The following is a 19,730-nucleotide window of genomic DNA, read 5'->3' as shown; positions in this document are numbered from 1 at the left end:
CCGTCAAACCATAATTGAAAAGTTAAAATCGGGTATTTTCTCATTTCTCCATCAGACTGGAGCAAAAATTCTGATTCTCAAGAGGAATAATCGGGAGTGGTGACAATATGCATTCCCCTTCCCCCCTCCCAAAAGATGCAGATTCGACATCCAAAATCATTTCCCAATCCTGCGTTTATTCAGTGCATCTTGCGAAATTAAAGAGAGTAGATAATTGCTAGTTCAGCACTAGCAATTTTTTTCTTTTAGTATAACGACCATAATCTACATTATTCCTATTGTATGAGTTGATGGGTGAACTATCGGACAAACGTACCATTGTACTTTTTGAATTTTTTTCGAACAAAAGAATGGGAAGCCCAATTGAAGTCGTATGGGAGATGAGGGATGAACGTCCAAATCAAACAAGTGCATGCTGTATTTTCTGAATTTTTTTGAACAAAAGAATTTGAATGTTTAGTGCAAGGAAAAGCAGCTCTAAGATGCGTTTCCCTCACTGTTTATTGGACTAAAGCCCAATGGTTTAGTTTAGCACCAGCACTTGCAATGCAAGTTTTCATTCCTTCATCGTTTTCCCCTCGCAAGTGTGCCATCCAGCGATTAATTAATGGTTAAGTGTCGGATTAGGCCGGTCGCTCGAGTATTGTAATTGGAGTATGGCATCCATCGGTTCCTAAATTCTTCACGAAACCCCAACCTATTTCTTAGAATTTGAAATGATTCAAGCAGCTTTTTTATATTCTAAGTTTAATCTCACTTTTGCCGATTCATGCAGACAAAACCCCAAGTACCTATCAAACCAATGCATGCAATTTTCAAGAAACGCATTTCATTGTAGCAAAATAAAATCCCAATTCTTTAAATTCCCCTCCATGCAACTAAGGGTCTGGAGTAAGGTAGGAGATACAGTACAGATTCTTAACAAGTAGTAGTAGATTACTTTGCTTCTGAAGCTGAACCCATGTCCATTTTACGTGCTGATTAATCACCATCACTTTCTGGATTCAGAAAGAAATCAAGGATTGTTAGGAGTAGTAAATCGACAGGGTAGGTCTGGTGGGTTGAATTACTAGAGCTGGGCGGTGGATATGATATCCATCCATCAGCAAACAAAAGTCCAAGTTTACGTTTCCCACTTGATTCAATTTTACTTGCGACAATTAACAACACAAAATTTTCCGACTGCTGTTTATTTATCCATGCTGCTTATGCCAATATTGACAATGGATATACACGACAGGAAGTAGGTGCTGGAACTGACAAATAGCTTTGGATAATCAGTTCCACAAGTCATCTCTGTCTGCCGAAAGAAAAAAAAAAGAAGATATCTAATCTAATGTGTGCGCACAGCAATTAATTTAATAATTGGGTCAATCATCTCCAAATTTAGGCAGAAAGTTTTTTTTTGGTCAATCTACTCAATGTAAACACGAAGCATATATGTCTTAGATTAATCGTACATGTTGAATGGAGTCAAAAGGATTACGAAGAAAGATTCAAAAGATAGGAAGCGGGCAGTACTTTTAACCAGAAGAATTAGGCGCAAGAAGCAAGTACTCCTTTCTTGATCAGTCGTTCTTGCCACTCAAAAGTCAGCCTGTCGGCAGCGGAATGCAAGCATCAACTTTAGTGTTTATCAACCGTATCTTCACTACATACAAGATCTTTCTGGGTTGGCAAACAGCTAATTTAAAGTCTGAAACAGGCAATCAATCCTTTTCTATGGATCTCGGAAAGCAACATTAGTGGTGCTGGTGCCGCAAAGCACCAAACACGATTACAGTACTAGTAGTAGTATATTCTTCAGGGTTTAGGAGTTCTTTTCCTTTTACATGCACAAAAATGTTAAACAGAACCTATGATGCTTGGATTGGAGTGGCAATAAACTCCCGGTTTAATAATTAATGGAGCAGTACATGTTATAATTAAGTATGTCCAGCTCCACTGCCAAGTTCCACCTCTTTGTCAGGCTTCTCTGCGGCGGCATGCGAAGGTGAGTTCCCTCGGCCGGGGCTGAAAAGGGCTTCAATATCTTCTAAGGCCTTTCCTCTGGTCTCAGGACAGAAGAAGTAAAAGAACAACCAAGCTGCAACTGACACTCCAGCAAACAGATAAAAGGCCCCTCCAATCGTAAGCGCTTCTGAAAGTGATAAAAACGTCATGCTCACCGTGGCATTCATAAATCTGTTCACGGCTACGCCAATTCCGGCCCCTTGTGCCCTTAACTTCAATGGGAAAATTTCAGAGCTATAAACCCATGTCACCGGTCCCAGTCCGAGATTGAAAAACATGACATAAGAATACGTTGCCACAAGACTTAGAACCAGTACCCATGCGATTTGACGATCCCCAGAATGTTCAACTATAGTCAAGCAGGTTCCCAGTCCTGTTAATGCTAATATCATGCCGCCAACGCTTGCCAACAGGAGCTTTCTCCTCCCAACTCTGTCAACCATGAAGGTTGAAATTGTGATGCATGTCAGCTTTGTAAGCCCCACCCCAACCGTGGCGAGTAAGAGCTTTTTCTTTGCTCTGACTCCGGCTTTCTTGAAGATCCTCGGGCCGTACAATATGACTGCTTCAATCCCAGTAGCATGCTCGAAGAAATGAATTCCAACCGCCGCAATCAGAATCCAACGGACCGCCGGGGTTGGCCTGAGTAGTAGTTCCCTCCATACCCCTTCGCCGTGGGTGGCTTTTGTGCGTGGCAATTTAACAATATCATCGTTGCAATTTTCATCAATCCCGGCAGCCTTTTTTATGTCGCTTAATCGATATTCGGCTTCTTCAGGATCATTGGAGACTTTGTACAGAATCTTCTTGGCATCTCCTACGCGGCCTTGCATCACAAGCCATCTCGGAGACTCGGGCATTTTGAGAACGCCAATAGCCAAACAAAGAGATGGGACAGCTGCAATCCCGAGCATTAGTCTCCAGTTAAGATGTAGAGGCAAGCCGGAGAGACTTATATTGGAGATATAACCGAGTAATATTCCAACGCTAATGCCAACTTCTGGCAGAGAAGAGAGAAATCCTCGGTAGGATGGAGACGATATCTCGGCAGAATAAACAGGTGCGATCATCAGCGCAAAGCCGACGCCTACACCAGCCGTGCACCTTCCTGCTAGTAGGACGCCGTAACTTGGACTGTACCCCATCACGATTGAGCCCAGCAGGAAAATCAGGGATGCTATAACGATCGTGTAACGCCGGCCGATTATGTCGGACGTTCTTCCGGCACAGAGAGAGCCTACCAAAGCACACATGTTTAGGATTCCGGCAACGACTTCCAGTTGTGATTCCTTGACATCGAATTCCTCTTTGATGAATATCATTGCTCCACTCATCACCCCGGTGTCTGAAATTTGCAAAACAAAGTTAATTCCCCAAAGTTAATGTTCCTTTGGGCTACTTTTCGGTGATGATCAGGTTAACAAATTAAATCACGGAATATGAAAAATATATCCTTAAAGGACAAACTATTTGAATTACATGTATATTATCATAAAAAGAAAAAAAAAATCTTAAAACTTCATTGTTCGTTCATTTCCATATTTGCACCGTATTCCTTTTTTCCCCCAGTACGTTGTGGATAAATTTAAACTTACAAACCACCACAAAAAAGGAAAAACACACGCAAGCACGCAGACACCCAATCATAAGGCTGCATGATTGAGCAAAACAAAATGTTTGAATCTAATAACTAGTTAGTTATTCCAGAACAAGATGAAACACGAAGAATAAGCAAAAGAAAGGAAGAACAAGAGAGAAATCAAAATGAAACAAAACTAACCATAGCCAAAAATGATGGATATCATAGATGCAACTATTGCACATGCGCAAGCATGTGGATTAAGCTTTGAGCGGGTTTCCGGGATCCCATTCTCCGTCGACAAAGCCATGTTGAGGGGTGGTGATAATGGAATCCTTGATCCTGACTCCTGATTCCTCAGCTAATTAATTGCACGAGATTGTCAGCTCTTCAATAATAAAAAGAACTCGTGGGGTTTTTTCGTCTCGCCAGGCAACAACTAGCTACGTATGTGTGTGATAATCATTCACGTCCCTCGATCGTTACGCAATAAGAATCTAAGATACGGACTTTATATATACATACAACACACAGGGAACTAATTAAGATATAGCTCGAGCCTCTCTTATGGTAATTAAATAAGGCTACTGGTCATGAGCTGTTATATCACAGCCCAGATCAACAACGTATAGAAGCATGCATAAATATAACCCTCCCACCCACCAATAAGAGAAGGTACGGGGGGTTATATATGTTTGCAGTTTTTTAGGCAGCAAAGTCTTTCTTTTCTTCTGGGAAAGTGTAATCCAATCCAAAATCGTAGGGAAAGGGGATCGGTAGGAACTAGGAAATAGTTATATACATACATATATATATAATAATTTGGTCGTGGAATGATCAGATCACCGCTCTTTCACACCCGAAAAGGAAGGAGAAAGGAAAACAGTTTTTGTTTTCCCCTCCTGTTCATTTGCGCAAATGAGTTGTCTTTTTTATTGTATTCGTGAAAGAGATTCTCTTCGTTGACCAATTATTTCACGGATAAAGATAAGAACGAAGAGTTGCTTCCAAAAAAGAAAAATGATAATAATTATGGCAATCCGATAAATGTTAATTGAAAAAGGGCCGAATTGAATGCCGTTAAACTCAGCGTCTGACGCTCTGGCCTTTGACTCCAAAACTCCCCGTACCTGTCCATATTAAATCAGAAAATCATACTGCTGCTATATTATTATCGACTAACCTCATAATTAAACAAAAAACTTGGCGTGGTATTAAAAGATTCTAACGTCTCAAGCTCCAAAGACTGCATCCCACACTGAAATTATCCAAGACTCGACATGATTGCTTCACATATCAAACCCCACAGAAAAAAACTACCAGGACCTTAAAACAACCGAAAAATCTTACAATACCTATAGGATATCTAGTAAACCAAATAACATCTAACAGACAAAGCATGTCCCAGTTTTTGCTGGATTATTTTGTTTATTTATCTGTTGTGAATGAAGGTAGCTAGGTTCCACTTAAAATATTGAAAATATTTATTGAGTAAAATTAGTCACAAGTGAGCCATCCTTTTCAGCATTAAGTTTAGGCGGGACTCACATACATAGATGGACGTGATAGGTCAACGAGCGCTTCGCCACCGAGAAGTGAAACGCGACCACACTGAAGTGAGGTCAATGGTCGCCATGTGAAGGCCGATGCCGATGGGCAAGATCAATATGTGACTTGCCGATCAGAACAGTAGCATTTTCTTTGCCATTGGATTGTTAATTGCTGGAGTTTTTGTAGAAAGTTATATTGTAAAAATTTGATATACGTAAGATAAAAAAGTTGATCGAAAAATATGTTTACAAAAAAAATAAAAAAAATTTTAGAACAAAACTACAATCCAAGCACTATCGGGCTCCATATGATATTCAAGAAAACCAAAAATGATATTCAAGAAAAGTGCATATGAACTATGAAAAAAAATATAGTAAATTACAATATTGTTTCTCCATATTTGCGAAAAATTAGAGGGGCTTTGTTTCAGCTTAAGTACTACATGATTTACCAAGCTTAAGTTACTCACTTTCAAAAGTACCCGTAAAAAAGTAATAAATAGGGAGGCTCATGCAGCCTAAATGCTAAAAATTAGAGTAAAAGTTATGTTTACAATTTACTATTTTGATGCGTTTTCCCACATTTATTGTCTCTCCCACATTTAAACAAGTTTCCAAAACACTCGGAGAGCTTTTTATCTTCTTCTTCTTCTTTTTTTTTTTTCTGGCATCGCATTATTATTTTAAACAATCCCGCTTATTCATTGTATTAATTTTAGAAATTTCAGAATCTTGTTGAGGATGAGATGGCATTGATTCCTAACAACTCCCTTAAGCAAAAAACTTAAGTTGAAGATAATAGAAACATAAGTGTTTAGACAATAATTATCCAATCTCAAAGATATTATTCACTGGAGACCACTGCAGCACACCAAAAATAAATATTTATATAAAATATAAATGAAAAAGAAAAATGCCACTTTTGTATCAATTTATATGGAAGGGTGCTATCATAAACAAAGGCAAATTAAAAAAAATTAATAGAATATGTTATTTAACAATGGGCTACAATTTTTTTTCAATCAAAAAGAAAAACTATAGCCACATGTTAAAAATATAACAAAAAATAGAAAGAGAATTTTCCATTTATAGACTAAATATATGCATCTATGATCAATATCTTGTATCATGATGTCATTAGAATTTAGTGCAAAAGTGTACACGACAACTATTCTAAATCTAATATAAATCAAAATATTGTTATTATCACAACATCATTAAACAATTTTCCAAAAAACTGGGAGAGCTTTTTTCTTTTGGTATCGCATTTATTATTTTAAACAATCCCGCTTAGTCGTTGTATTTTAGATTTTCAGAATCTCGTTGAGGATATAAGATGACAGTGATTCCTGACAACTCCCTTAAGCAAAAAACTTAAGTTGAAGATCAGAGAAACATTAGTGTTTAGCCAATAATTATCCGCTCTTAAAGATATTATTCACTGGAGACCACAAGGTCGTTGCCAGTATAATTTTATTTTAAATAACTTTCAGCATGAACTAAAGAATATTTATACACTTTTATATCTTACTTTCAAATATATCGTGTAATCCATTTGTTTTGCTAAGTGTACGCATTATTATTTTACTGATTTATCCGAAATTGGAATTTTTAGTGAATGATCAGTACTAGTTGAAAATTTTTATGGGTGGATTTTTGTGCTTTATTATTTCCTTTTTTGGGTTGAAAAATTCATAGTTGTGCTTTATCTTTGGAGACTAAACTTTAGTACTTTAATAAGAATCAAGATTAATTAAGGCTTCGTTTGATAAAATTAAAATTTGAAAACTGAAGTTTGAAATTTGAAGTCTGAATTCGTCAAGTTACTGAATTACTAAATATTAAATCTGATATATTTGAGTGTATATTACATTAAGTGATAAGTGCATAACTTATCACTTATTTTTCAGAGCAAATTTCGCTTATAAATTTTAGTGTCATTTAATTAATTCATATATTCTATTTTTTATTATCAAACGTGTTTGAACATGTTAAAATCTGAACTCATTAAGTTTAAATATTAAATTGAGTTATTAGATAGTGCCTCCTTAGAGGTGTCGACGGCCTAATTCGATTTTTCTCATTTAAGTCATTCAAAGATTTTCGCTTCAAAATTGAAGTGACACCAAAGGTGGCGCGCAATTATGTCGTTGTCTCTAAATTTTACTTTTAATAGACCGTAGATGTTTCTATATATATATATATACACACATATACATATATGTATGTATGTATGTGTGTATATGTCTTTTGGAGTGGCTCCTTTGTTCTTGTGCCTTTTTTTTAAAATTTTTTTCTGGGTTTAGGCTTGGATAATTGAATTAGGTAAAAACTTGGATAGACCGGATCTTGTAGATTACGTGACCCGAATTTTATCACATTCTCATATCTTGTATCGGTAAGATTGTGTGACAAAATTTCAACTGTAGTCTGCAGAAACCGAATCTACTCCAGTGTTTGCCAATGCATTATTGCTGCCGAAGGCAATGAGTGAACAGAAGCGACGGGTTCTTTTCATCTACTGTTACTGGTAAAAGCATACTCACTAATACTGGGATCACAAGTTGTGTTCTCAAGTCGTTATTCACATTTCTACTTTTATAGTAGTCACTGGCTGAACCGTTGGTGGGGCACTTGAGTGGTAGAAGAATTTGTTGGTTTTTTATTGTGAAAGAAAGAAATCACTCGTAGTTTCAAGTCTCAATCTCACCATTTGTCCTTGTGTTCTCTTTCGAAAGTCTCACCTACACGAAACAATGAATAATCAATCAATTAATAGTAAGTGGGAAATTTTTTTTCCTTTTTTTCGGGGGGTGTCGTCGAAGGATGGATAGTTTTGGCCTCTTTGCATTCTAACAAAAACAGGAGTGCCCAGTGAAAGTAATCAAACTGATACCAACACCCAGAGTTTGCCTCGCATTTTGAAATGTAGTTTGGCAATACTTCCAACATTTTTCTTAGATAGACTTCTAAGAAATTGCTCCGTTTGGATTAGCTGTTTTTGAAAAATTTTATGTAGCAGTGTATATAAAAAAAATTTATTATAAATTTTTTTTGAAGTATTTGATATATTGTATGGATGAGATGTTTTTTGAGTTATTGTATATTACTGTAACATTGTATTTGAAAAACTTATTTTTGAAAAAATGGCCAATCCAAAAGGAGGTATTTGAAAAAAAAAATATTAAACAGTTATGCACAAATTTCAGTACTAGACAAATTTGGATTTTAGTAGTTTTCGAGTGTATGAAGATATTGTCACACATTGTCAAATGATACTTCCCAAATTTAAAAGTGAAACTGCCAACGATCTCCAAACGTTGTTGATCTAGGTAGTAAGACGGACCCTTGGGTTTAAATAGGGATGGCAACGGGACGGGGTTGGGACGGGGACCCCTCCCCCATCTCTCATCCTGCTGCCTACAAACTCCCCCGCCCCCGCCTCATCCCCCGTCCCTCGCTACCCCCGCCCCGCTTTCCCCGCGGGAGCAATAAAAATTTGTTATATAATTTTATTATGGTTAAATTTTAGCAAATAATTAAGTACTAAAATATCAACACATCATCAAATTATTATTCATTGTAATTTTACAATTGAAACTTATAAAAACAATCAAATAAAAATTATTTGAATACAATCCAACATGATGAAATAAATATAACTAAAGTAGTCAAGTTTTCACTTTTGACACAAATACAATCACTAATTCATTATTGTGCTTGTGTTTTTTTTAAGAAAAAATTGTTATTGTATTAAGTGTAATTAGGGATTTAGTATAAATGTATTAGTAAATTTAGTATAACCAATTAATAATTCGTATTAGTACACATATATAATTATTAGTATAATTAATAATATCAATTATATTATATATACTAATAGACATTATATAATGCATATAACTAATAATATCATTATCATACGTTTGTAACTAATTAAATTATAAATTATATATAATTATATACATATATATTTTATATATTTATTTTTTTAAAGCGGGTGGCGGGACGGGGGATGGGGCGGGGGTACACTCCCCCGCCCCCCCTCCCCCCGGTTTCTAAGCGGGGGAAAAAAAATTCCCCCTGCCCCCTGCCCCCGCCCCAACCCCCTCCCCATTAGCCCCCCGCCGGGCGGGTGCCCGCCCCCATTGTCATCCCTAGGTTTAACTTATCCTATCCCACCTCAAACCCAATAGAGTCGTACGGCTGCTTGCAGTAATAATAAGAGGATGTCATAAATTTTACTAATTTTATTATCTAAGAAATTTAAGTTATAAACGGATAATTCTTTCATTCCTTACTTATCATCCATTCAATTGTATCAACCGATTTGCATATATGGTCATGGGCCAATTGGTTGAGGAGAGGAGAGGAGAGGATAGGACGGTTGCTTGATTCATTTCTCCCCTTTTCAATCCTCTAAGTCTACGCTTAGGATATAAACAAGTCTAATCAAATCATATATTTTTGTGTTCAAACTTATTTAGTTATTTTAATGGATTTGAAATTTTGTTTAAATTTAACTCATTTATTTGTCGAATCGAGTTTGAAATTTTTTTTTATCGAATTCGAAAGTTATCGAACATAAAATGCTGGTCAAATCCAATTTAATAAATTGATAAACCAAATTCGAATAAACTCTTATCAAATTAAACTAGATTCGAATATCAAATAATTTGATTCCTCTTCCACCAATAATATGTTGCTTGCTCTAGAGTCCATGATTAAATACGTCGACAAAACTTGGGTGCTACCGACACCACGCCATAGTTGACTCGTGTCACGTCGTTTTTTCCCCTTCAAAGTCCGTTGGGATCCAGAGACTTTCACTCACAACCAAAAGACGAGAGGAGTCTAAGTCTAAACCGTACAGTGCTGCTTCAATTCCGGCTACTAGCTAGCTAGAACAGTATCTAGAATTGAGACTTCTTGTTTAATAAAATAAGGGCAAAAAGTCTCCGTGGCCCTCAAACTATTAGCCGGATAAAGTTTTGGCCCTCAGACAATTAAAAGTAAAGTTTTGGCCCCCGATCTATCCAAAGTATAAATTATTAGACCTTCTGTCAAATTCAGCAGTTAATACCGACAAAATCTACGATCACGCGAAAAACACGCCGAAATACAAATGGCATTTTTGTCAATAAAGAGCTGTCATCCACTTGGTGAAATGGGACTTTTTCTTGAACTTGAACAAAAAAAAACTCAATTGCAACCAAAGAAGTTACTGAACTGGAAGCATGCGAGAAACCAACATTCGCTTTTTAGAACTAGAGCCTGCACATCAAAATTCCAAAAAAAAAAACTAGAGCTTGGCAAGTTTTTCCAACCTCCCAAAAAAAAAAAGCCAATAAAGCTATGGTTCCACCAGGTCAAGACACAAATAAAGACGCTTTAAACATGGATGCCTGCAATATTTCACTTTCAGTTGCCGGACCCAGATCGTGAAAGCCCTTTTGGACGATATGATATACTACTACTCTAATTCTTTGGTCCTCTTGCCGAAAAACGAAGTTGCTGAGGAACTGTGATGAGGAGGGCGAATAGCAGAGGAAGATGATGCACTAGTAATGCCACCACCAAAGTCAGATCTAAATGAAGGAGACGAAGAAGAAGAAGAAGACGGGAAAATAGCAACAGAATGAGGAAGAAACAAGCTTGCCAAGCTTCTCTTGAGCAGATCCCACTTGGGCTGCTGTTCTTGAAGACAAAAGGCACAGATCTCACCTGGGGTGCTGTTCTTGTAAGGGTGGTCAGTGCATTTACGAGTGGAAAAATTTTTCGCTCCATTTTACAGAGTGAAACACAGTAGGACAAAAATGCCCTTCGTATTTCAGCGTGCATCTCACGTGGTCATAATTTCCGTTAGTATTAACTGTTGAATTTAACAGAAGGTCTAATATTTTGTGTTTTGAATAGATCGGGGGCCAAAAATTTACTTTTAATTGTTTAAGGGTCAAAACTTCATTCGACTAATAGTTTGAGGGCCAGTGGGACTTTTTGCCCATAAAAAAATATCATCATATCATTTTAACGTCTGGCTTTCTTGGTGCAATTGGATTAACGGCTGGCTTTCACACTTTGAAAGTTCCGGTGGCAATGATTAGCCGCCGTGTATGGTTATTGCATGGCCAGCCGCGTCTGAATTTTTTTTTTTTAAAAAAACAAACGATCGACTTGGACTGTAAATGTGGTTTGAGATATTCCTCAAGGCTTCAGCTCATCACACACGTGGTCTTGATCATTAAAATGGCAAAGCAATTAAGGTTAAAATCTTAAGAATGGAACGGTGTTGGATTCCGAGGTTATGACCTCCTTGAGTATTGATCTAAATTTGTTAACCTGGTAACGGTGGAATTTCTATTTTCTGATAAATATACCATAAATTAATTTTATTGGGCACAAACGAAATATAAATCTACAGGCGGGATGCATGCATTTCGGAAAACAACTTCAGTAAGTTTGGAAGGGAAGTTGTTTTCCATAAGATGAGTGAAAATATTTTACATAGGAAAATGTTTTCAGTAACTTTTGTGCAACCAAACACGGGAAATTAGAAAAATATTTTTCTGGAAAACATTTTCACCCGAACCAAACGGACCCTAAGTTCTTGGGATTTTCTTCGATTGCCCCTTTAAGGAGAATCAACTTTTTGTGTTGACATTCTCTAATAGAAAAGCCAGTTTCCTTCCACGCATCTTTTTAAAGATTTTAGGGTACTACTACCAAATAAATATCTCATCTGCGTCTCAAGAACAAGACAACAATTTCTGGATTCCAACTGGATCGCCAAAAACCCACAATGTCGTGGACGGCAAGTCCTTGAGCGGTCAACTGGGGCATTAATGACATAGCAGAGCAACAAATAGGCCTCTTGCCGGCTTTCTGGACCTGAAACTTGGGCCCAAAGTTTTACTGCGGTGCCGATTGCTGATTACAGCCCCAAGTTTACCCTTGCAAGGATAAGTACATTATGCGACTAAACGTGCGTGTTAACGTACTCAAAACCCAACTCAGTTGTCAGGCAAGTTAGCCAATTGAATCGTCTTTAGTTCAACTATCTAGCCTTCCTGGTTCTGCTGCCCGGCTGTCAGGTTTAGATTTTTAGTTTTTTTTTATCCTCTTACTTTTTTTCATAATCTAACTGTGAGACACAAGATTTGAATCTTGAATCTCAATGGAGAGGACTCTCGATTCGAATCCTGAATCACAGCGAAGATGACTCCCTAACCAGCAGGTTTCTAGTGATTTCTTTAAATGTTCTTAACTAGTACTCTCTTAATTCTATTGAAAGTGTTATACTTTCTATTTTCAAATGTCTCAAAATATTGTCCAAAAGATTAGGTGTTAAATCATGTACGATCACAACAGGCGAGAAATGAATTTCCTACCTCCAAAAGCCAACTTCATAACGTTTACTCATTTATTTATCCGAAATAAAAAGAAGATAGAAAAGGGAAGGATAATTTTGTGCATGGATGATTTTGTTCCCTAGGATCCCAACCCCAACCTTTTGAGATTGCTTCTACAAATGGCTTCCGTTTTCTGTGGGTCTCCACAGGAAAAAGCTCTACATCTACATTCTCCGTCCACAAAAGTCTAGGAATTCAAAATTTGAACATTGGGGTAAATGAAATCAGGTGAATTAGGACGCTGTTATAAAGTTGAATATAATGTGATGTTATCCTTTTACAGAGTCTTGTGGTCGATTGCTATTTGCTACTCACTGCCGTACGAGCACACGCGCCTCCTCTTGGGTGTTTTGTCGCCTCTTTATTGACTTTTCCCCACAATTATGCTTCAAAAGAATAATTTCTTTTAGGCCAGAAGGCAGCAACATTCGACTTCCACATGTAATCTCCAACCAGCTTCTTGAGAATTACCTTGTCCCCTTCAGATTTCACCTGTCTTTGGGATATGATGAGATATTCTTGCAAGGAAAGTCGCCAATCGGCTGTAGAATTGGGCTTGTGTCAATCCATTTTCTCCTTGGAGACAGCGAGTGTTTTTTTTCTTTTTTCTTTCTTTCGGCTGCCTCTCCGAGTGCATGTATATTCAATATTTGTCTCCAAATGTATATTTAAGGATCCTTAAAAGAAAAATGTATATTTAAGGATACAAAGTGCATCGTTAGTCACCAAACTTTTTTAAAATTTTATTTAATTCATTATACTATTTTTTAGGTCCAATGATCCATTATACTCTTAAAAGTATTTAATAGGATCATTGTGTGTATTTTATTGGTCAAGTGCAAGGGTATTTTTGTCACTCTATAGACAAAAAAAAATAGTATGATAAGTTAATAACAAATAAAATTTTAGATCAGAAGTTAGTGACCTTTGGCACGCTTTTTTGGAGAATTATTTTGAAACTAAAGCAGAATATAAGGACAAAGAAATTTCTTAGTAACAAGCTATAACACAGGATTAGCAAGAAAATAACTTGACTAAAAAACTATATAAAAAAAAAAACTATGAGCTCTAAGGAAATATTTCCTTTTCTAATAAGACATTTTTCTATTATTTTTCTTTTTCCATTCACAAGTGCAATATTTTCCCAAATGTTTTCTCGTCTTTCTTCTTGAACTTTTTCTTTCTATTTTTTTTTATGTCAATCCAATCATTTTCTTGCTAAAATATTTCTATTATATTTTCACATGATTTAGGTATGCAATGATAACTCGTGCTATAACTCTTTTTGTTGAGAAAATTATTTTTCTATTTATTGTTCTTCAATTTCAAAAACAAGTTCAAAATGTATACGAATGATCAATAAACTTTTCTAAAGTTTCATTTAACTCGGTATACTATTTTTTGCTTAACAAATGGGCAAAAATTCCCCTAATTATTGATATGCTAGTATTTTCTAAAATTGTAATTTTTTTTTTTGTAAGTGAGAAATCTTGAATTTAGGATTTCTTACTTATAATATTTCCCATCTTATCACCCAACTCAACCCAACCCCATCCCCTCTAAAATTGCACTTCAATCAACTTTGAAGTGTAGCGTGCCAAAAAGGTAAAAGTATTTTCTTAACACAATTAAAACAAATCTTTCATCTCCTCTTATATGATAAAAATAGATAAAAACATCCTCTCTACCAATTAAGAAGAAAAAATAAATGCCATCAAAGTGAACAAAAAATGTCAAAAAATTTAAGACCATTCATAATGATATAAATTTTGAATTCAAATTAGCACAATCTATTTTCACCAAAAAAAGGCCATTTTTTTTTATTGAAAAAGTTTCTATTAGACCCCATAAGTACTATGGACTTTTTTTCACATATCTAAATAGAATGCGAACAATTTCGTGGCCGTATTTTATGATTTACATGAAATCACATTAATAGGCTAGTCAAGCGTGCATGCAGTGGCAGATTGCTCACTTATTAGTCACTTACCAACAAAAGGAAGAATCTATTTGACAAACAACGAAGCTGATTTCGCCTCCGCTCAGCGGAGAGACCAGTGAATACTGAAATAGGCGCGATGTATATTGTATAGCGAAGGTGATGGATTATTTTGCTTTTAGTAATCCAACAAAAACGTATGCTGCTGGTATTATTCTCTGCCAAAAATAAAATTCTTTATTGATCCAGGGTGCACTGGCGTATAGTAAGCATAATAATAAAAAAAAAAAAATCAAACCAATAAATTCATGTTCTCAGCAAAAAAAAAAAAAAAAAAAGCATTTTAAAACAATGGTTTGTTTCTCAATCATGCAATCATGTTCTCAGCAAATCCCTGTAACTTCTATGTTTATTTATTTATTTTTAAATTTTTTATATATTTGCAACTAAAACACGCTCCATACTCCCTATATAAACACCATCTTCATCTTCAAACAGTTCACATTTTGACACTTTCGCAGGCATTTCTCTACTCACGGTTCCCAGACGACTAATCTCCACCATCCCCCACCCCTCCCACCCCCAACCCAATTTCCATCCATGGCCAGCAAGAGCTTTAAGCTTCGTGTCTCCAAACTCGTCACCACAACCTTCCACTCTTGTCGCTCTAAAGACGCCTCCACTCTCCCACATGATCCTGTCCCTACATTCTTCCGACTTTCCCCAGTCAACCCCAACTTCCTCACCATTGATCATTACACAAACCCTCCTAAGAGCTCCGGCTCATCGTCCGTCACACGCCACGTGTCCTCCGCTTTCTCATCCATCGGCTGTGGCTTCGCCTCAATGAAGCCCGCTGCAATTAAACACTCCGACGACGGCCGCACCAGATCATCGTCGCAACAAGAATTCAGCTGGGAGCAAGAAGAGAAATGGCACGTTGTAGCTAAGATCTACGACGACAAACATCAGACCCCTCGTCGAAAGATATACAACTCCTGCGCTTCCGGCGACTCCGACCAAGACAAGAAAATAGTAGCCTTACCACCGCCACCTCCGCCATCTAAAAAGAAACGACGAGGGAAGAAGAAAAGAGCTCCTCCCGCTAGACTCCGCGCGAGCACCTCCTCAGCTGAAAGCGGGCTTTTCAGCAGCGAAGGTGGTGAAGTAATATTAGACGAAGAAGAAGAAGAAGAGAGCATGATAGAGACTGAAACCCTGATATCTTCTTGGAGAAGTTTCTCTACCGATGATTCCTCCTCGGAATTCAACCCAAATCTCGAAACCATTCGCGAGACCCCTTTGCCCATTACAAGGCGTCACAAGCGGACTAGCAAGAAAAAGAACAAAAAGCACTCGACGAAACGCGGAGTATCGAGGTCGACGACCATTTACAGGCCGTCTTCGGTGTCGTCAGCGGCGGAGAACGAGTCACCGGCGAGGTTGTCGGTGTTCAAAAAGCTGATACCATGCAGCGTGGATGGGAAGGTGAAGGAGAGCTTTGCAATCGTGAAGAAGAGTGAGGACCCTTACGAGGATTTTAAGAGGTCAATGATGGAGATGATATTGGAGAAGCAGATGTTTGAGGAGAGAGATTTGGAGCAGCTGCTGCAGTGTTTTTTGTCGTTGAATTCGAGGCATTATCATGGGCTGATCATTGAGGTGTTTGCTGAGATTTGGGAGGCGATGTTTTGTGCTAGTGATGATCAGCGGAGTTCCAATCGTCATCGTCGTCGTGGTGGTGGTGGTGGTGTTAATTCAAGAAATACAAACAACCATCGAGTTTGAGCTGGTTAGTTGGCGTAGCTATATCACCCTTTGAACCGAGGTTTAAATAGTATCACTAGCTAGTAGCTACTTGTTTGATGCCAGCTTACGCTGCTAAATTACCTTCTATTCCCAGGTATTAGTATGTATAATTTCTATTTAACCTTAGTTCTCATTAATCTAGTCCAAGTTCCATTTCTGCTTCGCAGCTAGCCAGAATTTAACCAAGTTCAGGTGTGCTTGATTAGGGCCTGTTTGTTCTTCTTTTCATGCTTATTGCATGCACCAACCAGGAAGAAAAGTCAATTACGAACAAATACAGCACAACATTATATATTGCGGATTGCAGGACGCATAGACCGTGAGAAAACCCCAAAAACAGTTTCTGTAGGGCACATTTTAATGTGCAAGCCATGAATGCCCAGTCAAATCTAGGGAAACAATTGCAAAATATAGCCTTTTTTTTTCCTGGAGGAAAAATTCGACTACTGAATGACGAATGATAGCAGGAAGTCAAACTCCATCTTCGCCTTTTGATGCATGAACAAAAAGCGTGCTTCATTGGTGTTGGTATTGAGTATCTCATGCGAGGGACTACTTTATGACGAAGAAATGCAGTGCATAGCCACTTTTTTAGCTTAATTTTGGCATGAAATTGAGTAGTAGTAATCATTGTTGAACAACGGAAAGGAATATGAACACGACAGTCTCTTAGCTAGATTTATGGCAGTCAAACATGGAGCGCTGAACGCTCGAGGTTTTCTCGAAGTACTTTGAGACACTAAAATGATTGGAGTGCCTGTTGATTATTGAAACTGGGACAAATATATATGGTTGGGAGTTGGGGTTGGACATAATTGGGTGCGGTTAATCCATCTTTTTCTTTTTTTAAGTGTAAGCGGGATATTTCGAACACGGATTTTTCACTTACACTCCTTTCTTGAATACCATTCAATCCCATTCATTCCCCCAATTAGTACGTTTGAATAGCAAATTATTTAAAATAATATATGTAATAATTACTCTAGTACTTTGCAGGAAGTTATGTATGTGTTTGGGATTGAAAATTGTGTTTTTGATACAAACAAAAATAACTTGGAATAATTTTACAATCTAAACACAGTTGGTGTATTTATCCACAAAAACAACAATGGACTGTTTGGACAGAAGATTTATTAAAACATAATTTAAAATAATTATTTTAATACTTTTTGTAATGTGGTGTGTGTGAGATAAAAAAAATAATTGATAAAATAAAAAGTTGATTAGAAAATATATTTGTGATGCAAATAAAATAATATTTGAAATAATCCTCTGTTTGGATTGATCTATTTTTCAAAAACAAGTTTTTCAAATATAATACTACAGTAATATATAAACAAAAACAACTAAAAAAAATCTCATTCATACAATATATCAAATAATATTAATAGTAAAAGTTTTTCATATACACTACTGTTACAGTAAAATATTTCAAAAACAACTAATCCAAACGAAGCATTGTCCAAAATTAACATTTATACTACCATCACTAGAAGACAGAGCATAAGTAACATTCATACTACCATCACTAAAAAGTGGTTAGGAGTATAAGAAAGGAAGCAGAGCAAGTCTTGGTCATAGATGATTATAGGTGTGGGAGAGACCAAAGTTGGATTCCAAAAGTATTAAAGAAAACAAAAGAATTAAAAAGAAAGGAGTAAAGATAGAAGCGGACCATCATTAATCATTTCCATGTGCAAAGAAATGATAGCAGTACTTCGCCAGGCTGCAAGCTTCTTAGAATTATCACTGCTGGTGAGTTCTACTCATCCTCAATTAGCAGTAACATTTACCTTCTCTTTAGTTTACCCATGGCTTTCGTCAAGAATGCAACTAGGCCCCAGTTGGCTTTTGTTTTCTCCTCATCCCACAGTAAAGCTTTTCGAATCGCTTTGGTTTGAGGTTGATACCAAACAATTATTCTTTTACTTCATTGGTGTCCACAAATAAAACGTACGCACCAGTAGATAGGGTCCCTGTTTGGCAGTGCAATATTTCAAAGCGCATATGCTTTTAGACAAATTAATACCGACTTAAGAACAGTATCTGACCATGGTCTACGTGACAACTTCATCTGGCCCTTATTCTACGGATTTTGCCTTGTTTGTCCATTTGTCCTTGTACCCTCAATTCACTGCTCTTTTTCCTTCTTTTTTTTTTTTTTTTGACAGTAAGATTTTGTGTCACCAATGGTTCCTCCGACGGGTCACATCTTGTTGGTCAAGGAACATGGAAGACAAAGATCATGTCAAATATTTTTTCTCGTCTTGGCATTAATTTCTGATTCTGTCCCAATGCGGTTGAAAACATGTACGCCAACTATAACTATTGTATGACTATTGTTCTGTTTTTATATGATTTAGTATATACTCAACAAGGTATAATAATTAATGTGCGAATCCCTATTTATACACATCAATTCAATTGATAAAAATAACAGATTCTTTCTCGGGAAATGAATATAGAGCATGATAGTATATGAATAGTGAATATTCAAAGAAGATTTAGCTCTGAGGAATAAGCAAGCATATGTTCTTTTCTCAAAGTATCTGAAGGCTTTCCTGTAAAAGTCATCCCTCAGTGCAAACACTCTAAAAAGAATAACTATCAAGGTACTTTTAGCAAACCAAACATTCAAACGGGAGAGTTGGATCTCGACTTGTTTTATATGATCAGGTTCTCAACGTTTCCTAAATGTATAACGTGCCTCAATTGGACTTTTGGAACGTAGTTTAATTATTCTTTAAAAGTAGATGCTAATGCTAAAATGCAGGCCCTTGAATGAAGAAGAACATACATAGAAGCAAGCACAAGGCTTCGTTTGAAAGAGCAAAAAGAACGCTTTTTTTTTTTTGGCTTTCATTCTTTCCTGCAGTCAAACAAAACATTGCAGATGATAAATTATCCTTGTTGCATTATATTGACCAAATTACAACTAGTTACCTCTGTTTCCAATACATATGAATATATATAACTCCAATTCTCCATATATACAAGCAATCGGAAGTACAACAAAAGGAGGGGATAAAGCCAAGGTGCCTAAATATGAACGGGAGGGATGGTTTAGCAGCCAAATACACAAAAAATCCTGGTGGAAACTGAACAACTCTCAGTTTATCCCATACCGTCCAAAAGACGTAACCTAAGAGGCCAGTACCTAAACTTATCCCGTCGAATGTCCTGTAAAAATCACCTTATCATCCCAAAAACAAGAAAGGGAAGCCCGTGAAAGCATTTTCATAACCGGCGAACTTCTTGCTTTCCCGAGTTTCATCATCTTCGCAAAACATGTCAAACGCTTTGTTGGATTACATCAGTATCAGTCTCAGGTGAAAAAAAATTCTGCAAGTGGTCATTGTGGGACTGAACCTAACAGTAAAAGTCGAGGGATAGACACTACTAGCACTTGACAATTGTGTCTCATTGGCGTG

The 19,730-nt window shown here is 36.9% G+C and overlaps 2 protein-coding genes across 2 annotated transcripts; one reads left to right on the top strand and one right to left on the bottom strand.

Moving 5' to 3' along the window:
* Window positions 1-1,647: 1,647 nt before the first annotated feature.
* LOC113698277 (probable polyol transporter 6) lies at window positions 1,648-4,452 on the bottom strand. Its single transcript, XM_027218043.2, has 2 exons — window positions 3,794-4,452; window positions 1,648-3,358 (listed from the first exon to the last, which is right to left on the bottom strand). Exons 1-2 carry the CDS (start codon window positions 3,900-3,902, stop codon window positions 1,926-1,928), a joined length of 1,542 nt encoding a protein of 513 aa, XP_027073844.2. The 5' UTR covers window positions 3,903-4,452; the 3' UTR covers window positions 1,648-1,925.
* A 10,624-nt stretch (window positions 4,453-15,076) lies between these two features.
* On the top strand, window positions 15,077-16,462 carry LOC113698551 (transcription repressor OFP7). Its single transcript, XM_027218413.2, has one exon. It carries the CDS (start codon window positions 15,091-15,093, stop codon window positions 16,276-16,278), a length of 1,188 nt encoding a protein of 395 aa, XP_027074214.2. The 5' UTR covers window positions 15,077-15,090; the 3' UTR covers window positions 16,279-16,462.
* Window positions 16,463-19,730: the final 3,268 nt, after the last annotated feature.

Source organism: Coffea arabica, chromosome 7e (genome assembly GCF_036785885.1).
Source record: "Coffea arabica cultivar ET-39 chromosome 7e, Coffea Arabica ET-39 HiFi, whole genome shotgun sequence".
NCBI lineage: Eukaryota > Viridiplantae > Streptophyta > Magnoliopsida > Gentianales > Rubiaceae > Coffea > Coffea arabica.
The sequence above is the reverse complement of the archived record's forward strand: the minus strand, read 5'-3'. Positions and strand labels throughout refer to the sequence as shown.

Coding starts and splice junctions, on each gene's coding strand:
- LOC113698277 (XM_027218043.2), bottom strand. CDS start 3,902: ATGGCTTTGTCGACGGAGAATGGGATCCCGGAAACCCGCTCAAAGCTT. Junction 3,359..3,793: donor ATCCATCATTTTTGGCTATG/GTTAGTTTTGTT, acceptor TGCAAATTTCAG/ACACCGGGGTGATGAGTGGA.
- LOC113698551 (XM_027218413.2), top strand. CDS start 15,091: ATGGCCAGCAAGAGCTTTAAGCTTCGTGTCTCCAAACTCGTCACCACA.